At 49.3% G+C, this 6,817-nt stretch overlaps 2 protein-coding genes across 2 annotated transcripts; both read right to left on the reverse strand.

Moving 5' to 3' along the window:
* Positions 1–990: 990 nt before the first annotated feature.
* Positions 991–1,704, reverse strand: Pmar_PMAR025588 (hypothetical protein; the record flags this gene model as incomplete). The annotated part of the gene is made up of 1 exon (XM_002765198.1): positions 991–1,704. One exon carries the CDS (start codon positions 1,702–1,704, stop codon positions 991–993), a length of 714 nt encoding a protein of 237 aa, XP_002765244.1.
* A 1,327-nt stretch (positions 1,705–3,031) lies between these two features.
* On the reverse strand, positions 3,032–5,856 carry Pmar_PMAR025589 (hypothetical protein; the record flags this gene model as incomplete). Its single annotated transcript, XM_002765199.1, has 3 exons — positions 3,032–3,087; positions 3,147–3,605; positions 3,642–5,856. 3 exons carry the CDS (start codon positions 5,854–5,856, stop codon positions 3,032–3,034), a joined length of 2,730 nt encoding a protein of 909 aa, XP_002765245.1.
* Positions 5,857–6,817: the final 961 nt, after the last annotated feature.

Raw genomic sequence — 6,817 nt, forward strand, 5'->3', positions numbered from 1 at the left:
AACAGTATAGTAGTAACAATAATAAGCTGAAGTTTCATTAATAGTACACGGTATTTAAACCATAAAGAGTAAAGATCCACCATACCCTTGGTCCAGCAAAACTACCAGGATGAGTATATACAACTAATCTATCCTTCTTGGGATCAATCTAATAATAATAACAAAAATACTAATGATAATACATTAAGTTTACCTTATTATCATGTAACCATTTATTAATAGTTGATGGAGATGGTAACATATGTGGTAATGATGATAAATGCTCATTGGATGTATCACGTATAGTATCAATATCGAATCGTATAGCTCCAGGAATCCTTCTCATCTTATAATCATCATCAGCATTCCTATTAGGATTATTCAAATACCAACTAGCATCCACATATCTATCCCTCTTAATGTTATTACTACTACTAGTAGTAGCAATACCACTCATAGACTTGTTGTATTTAATTGCTGACTTAACTGCATCCGTAGCTGTAATGATGATAGAGGACATAGTAGACATGATGATAGGACAGTATAATAACACCAAATGCTTCTTCAAGAGGGGGAGATACTTATTCTCCCGTCTTAGAAAACGCAACAACTCTGTAATCCACTACGAAGTGGAGTGCTTCTGATCACCATCTATGTCGGTCACACAATGGTAGACTGCGGGTAGCCGCGAGGCAAGCGTAAAGCAATACCAAGACGGCTTAAGTGCCCAAGATGATGGCGTATCTTCGCAACGGGCGCAAACAAACCGTGTCACTAAACTTTGTGTCCTAAATCACCAAATTAGGCGCGCGCGCCCCTGTGATCGGTTTATGCGCGCCTAAGGTTAAGAAAAAGAACATCCTTCACGGTGTTAGTACTCTCTCACTCAAAGTCGTCATCATAAAGGGTTTTAACAAAGATGTAAGCAATTCCGACATCTTGGACTCTCTTGCGTCCTTACAATGTCTCAGCTATTGCATGACATGCACAACAATTCATCATTACATGTGATTACAACATCATCTTCCTCCCCCTGCGGGTGCGGCCAGTTCTAGAGCGGGTACCATCGATGGCTCTTAGGAACTGCTGCTCCCGATCTCTTACATCATCTTCTGCATCTTCGTCAATAGACTCATTACGTGTTGTGTTGAGCCTACTCAAATCTTGGGTGTCTTCTATACCTTTCCGTCTGGTTAGATCATCGTCGGCGTTCATATTCTCGTGGTCGTCGTTTCCTAGATCGTCTTCGTTCTCGTTGTCGCTCTTCACACTTGTGTCTTCTACTCGGTACAAGTTTGTGTGATGGACTACTGGCATCTTAGCTTCGCCGTAGCGCTTTAGAGCATCGCTAGACTCGTCAATCGGTGCTAGTCTGAAGCACTGCTTACCAACCTTCTCAATCACTTGATAAGTCTTCTCGTTTGTCAAAGGACTGAGCTTCTTCTTACGTGGCTTCAGCCATAGGACTCTATCTCCGACTTGCAACCTCTTCTTCTTCAGCCCTTTGTTTTTTCGACCCTCCATATGCTTAAAGGACTGCTGTCGACGTTCTAACCAAGCTTCTTGGAAGATCGACAAGAGTCCTCTTCGGTTCTCGGCCCGATGCTTAGCCTCTTCAACTACCTGTGTCGTATGGAGGGGGTCTTCTACGATGCTCTTCGGTCTGAGGTCTTCCCAGTCAGTACGCACATCGGTGACTTTAAGCAACTTCTGCACTGGTAACATCGGCTCCCACCCATAAATCAAAGTGTGAGGGCATGGCCGTGTCCCTCCACTGTCGGTGGAATTGATGGTTGCCTGTGCCAACGCCAACATGGTACTCCAACTTGCTTTGGGGCATTCAATTAACGTCGTCCTCAGCGTCTTCGTCAGCGTCTTGTGCTGGATCTCGTAGAATCCTCCGACGGCAGGAGTTCGGACTGGAAGAAGGCGATGTGCTATTTGGCCAAGTACACAGACGGCTGAGAAGGCAGGTGAGCGTGCAAACTGTACTCCTTGGTCGGACCATATCTCCTTAGTGTTAGCTTGGAGCTCCCAAAGAAGGATCCGCTCGACTTCCTCGGCAACTGTTCTTGACCTCGCATCTGGTAGGAGTCTGAATATGGTGTAACCTGTTAATCTATCTACGATGGTTAGAACATGTGGCAGTCTTCCTTCTGTCTCGCTTGTCGTGGACTTCGGACGCCGTAAGGGACCATACAAGTCGACACCCACTACTTGGAATGCGTATTCAGGTAGCGGTATGGGTCCTGCAGATTGCCATATGTTAGATGCCTTCGTCGCGGTGTGTAAGCATGCTCTGCAATGGACCACGGCTTCCCGTACAATCTGACGAATACGTGGACACCATGCGATTTGGACAACTTTACGGAAGGTTGACGGATATGATCGATGACCAAGTTGAGAATGGACCACTTCTGCCAGTTGACCAACCACCTTCCTCGGTAAGACAAGTTGTACTATGCTGTCACGACCACCTGTTTTTGCTGCTGTCAGGCCCTTGATTATCTCTCTGACAAGTATACCTTCGTCGTTGATCCTCATACCATAAGTGTAGCCAGAGTGATTGCTCGCTTGCTCGTCTGCCTTCAGCTTATTGATACCTTCTCTTACCTCTTGGTCGTTATTCTGCTCGGCTCGTATCCATCTTATGAGTATATCATGTCCACCATGCCCAGCTGGTTCTACATCGCTCTTATATGCAGCCCTCCATGCTAGCATGATCTTCAATTTCGTAGTGTATTCTTGAAGTGCTGGTAATGTCGTCATGACCTCGCGCATCGCTGTTCCAGCAGCCTGTGCCCCAATGATCATTGCCACTTGTTGTGTTGGGTCGTCGGTCTTGCGTGTCGTCGTCCATATTCGTGAGAGAGCGTCTGCTCGGACATTCATAGACCCTGGGGAATGTTCCACTTTCACAGTTATTCCTCTCAGCTTCCACTCGTATGAGATCTCAGTAATAGCAGCTCGTAATCTGAGTAAGGCCTTATGTTCAACTGATTTCTTACCGATCTGTCCCCAGACGTCGCATTGCGCTGATGCAACTCGGGAATCAGTTATTATGAGCACTTCTTTCAGATCTGGAAGCAGAGGTATCAAGTGGTCGACCTGTCGTACGGCGTTCGCGATGGCTAACAGCTCTCTTCGATTAACGTGCCACGTCTCACTCTTAGTACTGAAGAATCTAGCCTCGGCATATATGATATTATCAGAGTTGTCTTGTATCTCAGCATCCTCTGGCCCTCCAATGGCGCAGAAGCCATGCCCTTCTTGCGACGCGTCGACTTCCACTCGCAGCTTCTCGACATGCTGGTACGAAATCAATCGCTGATCGCTCGGGCTACATCGATCCCAATGCAATTTCGCCAACTTGAAATGTTCACGTACACGATGTACCGTTGCCTTGTCTTCAGGCGGTATGTCCCAATCCTTCCATGCACCCGCTAATTTTCGCATGGCGTCAGCGTGGCCGATTGCTAGAGCTTCCTCATAACCATGCGTGAGGCGTAGAAATGACCCTGCTGCTTTGTAGACTTCCCGTTTAGTTATCGGAGTCTGCATCTCAGTTGCAGGAGCAGGGCGCTTCATCGCGAGACCTGTAGCTTGGGCGAACTTCCAGTAACAACCTAACCAGCGCGTAGGAGTGCTCGATGACCAGATACTTCTCTTGTCAGGTGGACATGAGAAGCCACAGAGATTCCACAGCAGCTCCATGACTATCTCACTGTCAACAACATCCTGACGATTGCCCACGGCTATGTAGTCGTCCATGACACAAATCCATCGTGCCGCGTCGTCTCCCAAAGCGCTGGAGATCTTCTCAGCGCACTTGAGTAACGTAAGTTGACTGAAGTTGAGCCCTAGTGGACCGCAGCTCAGGCCAAAGACTAAGCAGCTGCTGGAGAACCATTTCATCCCTGCCTTCAGCCAGATCTCAAGGGGGTGACCGTCTTCATCTACTGGGAGAACACGTATTGAGTAGAACGCCTTCGCCAAATCATATTGACGAATTTCTTGTGATAGGTTCCGATCATCGACCATCGCACGCAGCTGCTGGATTGCTTCGGGCACCGAAGAGGGACCAACACTCGTTTTTTCGCGGTACTTCAGTGGAGGTGAGACCCCGTTGATTCTACGTAGATCAACGCAGGGGCGTATTTTTGTCGTCTTAGCTTCGGATTGTATCACCGGGAACACTGTTGCAGCCATTCTCATTTGGTCTTGGTCAGGTGGTCGTAACTGTGGCTTCCACCAACCCTTCTTGATGTAACCGTCCAGCTGATTATCCCACTCTTCTTTTTGAGTGGGTGTTAGGGACTGGATCATCTTTGTACTTGACCATGGATACGTAGCATTCTCGTTCGTCGCCGGTGTCACCGTCCACCTTACTTGATACTGGTATTTCTGGCTTTCAGTATCTGTTCCCATGATTTGGTCGCCCTTGGCCAGTCGACCCTTAAAGCCGTTGCCGATCTCTACCCAACCTTGGGCTGCTATTGCATCAAGGCAGAGAGTAGCTTTCTTCATCATCTTGCCTTTCGCATCTCTGCCTCTCAGGCTGGTTTGACGGACTCCTTTCGGCATGGCCTTTTCGAGTAGTTTCTCGACCCACCCCCCTGGCAGAGGGTGCGAAGTAAGGAGATCACTTTCTTTAGCATCACTGTATTCCTCCTCAGGCGTCGATACGAGCAGCTCGCCATTTACCCGGCATACCTCCACGTGGATTGCGGGCACCACTGACTCGGCAGTTAAATTGCTTCTTCTCGACGAAGGATGTCTGTCTTCATCCTCGCTGAGGAACGTACGTCGAAGCTCTGATTGTTCGCTGCATGGATCAGTCTCATGGAACTTCAGGTTCACGTCCAGGATACACAGTGCTCGTCGGCCGAAGATGACTCGGGGTAGCGGGCAGTCGACTATGACAAAGGGGATGTAGGCGAGTTTGTCAGAGTGCTCTCTTAGTCTCACTGGGACAATAGCTTCTTCCTTGCTCAGGGCCGTACTGCCATCGGCGTAAATAAGCTTGATCGCTCTCGGAGTGGCCAATACTTTCACACCTCCTAATTTCTTCAAGTCTTCGACAATCTGCCTTGGTATCAGTGAGCATGCTGCTCCACTGTCTAATAATACCTCTTGTACGCAGATACCAGTATCTCCTAGATCACACTTCAGCAATGGAGGGGAATCTCGTTCTCCGATCGAGTGGATCTTCATCGTCCCGGGGGTCTCCTGTGCCACTGCAGCTGCGATGTGGACCTCGACAAGGCCTTGTGAAGCAGTAGGTCCTTGCGAGGTTTCCTTCTTCCCTTCTTGAGTTGCTTGATTGGACTGAACCGCTTTCGCACCGTTTTGGCTTCGAGAATCGCCTTTCTGGCAGTTCTTCGCTAAATGTCCCTTCTTATTGCATCTCCGGCAACGGACGTCTCTGCATGCTGCCATAGCATGTCCTGTTCGTCCACAGTTGCTGCACTTGACGTCAGCAGGGACTTGGCAGTCAGCCTTCAAATGCACTAAGCTGCCGCACCGATGACAGGCTCTTATCTTCTGAGCTTCACCGCGCTGTGACGTTTGACTTGGCTCATAGACACCCTTCAGTCCTCGAGCTCTATCAGGTGCCCTGTCATACTGTGTCTCCTTCTCTTGAAGCTCGGTCACTCTGAAATAGTCGGCGGTATCGGCCAAGTCGTCCGCACTGGTGGAGTGTAATCTTGGACCATAGAACCCCTCTAGCCTCCTCTTCAACCAACGCGGTAAGCCAAAGATTAGTCTCTGCCTATATTCGGCGGCGGTAACTGTATGGTCTTGGTTGACAGCAAGGCCGCGCTCCTTGACCCTGCCGAGGAAGCCAACAGCGGTCTCATCCGTTTTCATGGTCATTGTCTCGAAGCGGTGGACAGTCCTACCCATCGACCAGCTCCTGGAGTAGTGAGCTTGCATCGTGGTCAGTAGAACTTCGACTGGCGAAGGACTGACCTGGGTTATATCTATCGAAGTCATACACTGCTGAGCGTACAGTAGCTCAGCGCCCTCAAGGCACTTCATAGCATAGCAGCAAGCTTGGAGTCCTCTGAGTCTATAAGACGATACAGCCGTCTGGACCCTGGACTTCCACTCCTCAAAGGTGAGCTCGAGATCTTCGGCTTTTGCCACCGACCATGGGCATCCAGAGGGTAAGGGCAGATGTTGTACTCCCAGGCCTTGGCTCGCCCCGCTTACGGTCGCAGGAATTCCAGTTCGGGCGGCTTCATCTCCCTTGGTGTACTCGATGAGGCACTCGGTCAATCCACGGACTACTCCTCGACCACTCGGTATGGGGGGATCGACTAACATGTTGTACTCTTGAATTATCTTGACGGCGAGGGCCAGGGCCAGGGCGGGTCGCCCGCGCTCTTCATCCCCGAACCCAACTTCTCCAAGAACCCACTGTACTCTAACATATGCGGTATATATGGCAGCTTCGATATCTTGCTCTGTATCCTCAGCAGTACACTTGAGTCCTTCGACTTTCTCTCTCCTAAGGGCCGTCGTGAGCTCGCGGGAAGTCCTTATGATTTCGCTCAATGTTCGATCAACTTGCGACCGATTTTCGAGCTGGGGCTTCTTCTCAAGGATCCAATCAGAGAGTGCTTGAGTTCTTTGGCGGAACGTAGACGACGGAGGGGAGAGTAGCGTCATCGGGGTAGAGTCCCACCGAGATCGCCATGATGTTAGTACTCTCTCACTCAAAGTCGTCATCATAAGGGGTTTTAACACAGATGTAAGCAATTCCGACATCTTGGACTCTCTTGCGTCCTCACAATGTCTCAGCTATTGCATGACATGCACAACAATTCATCAT

Source organism: Perkinsus marinus (assembly GCF_000006405.1).
Source record: "Perkinsus marinus ATCC 50983 genomic scaffold scf_1104296975596, whole genome shotgun sequence".
In the NCBI taxonomy this organism is placed as follows: Eukaryota; Perkinsozoa; order Perkinsida; family Perkinsidae; genus Perkinsus; species Perkinsus marinus.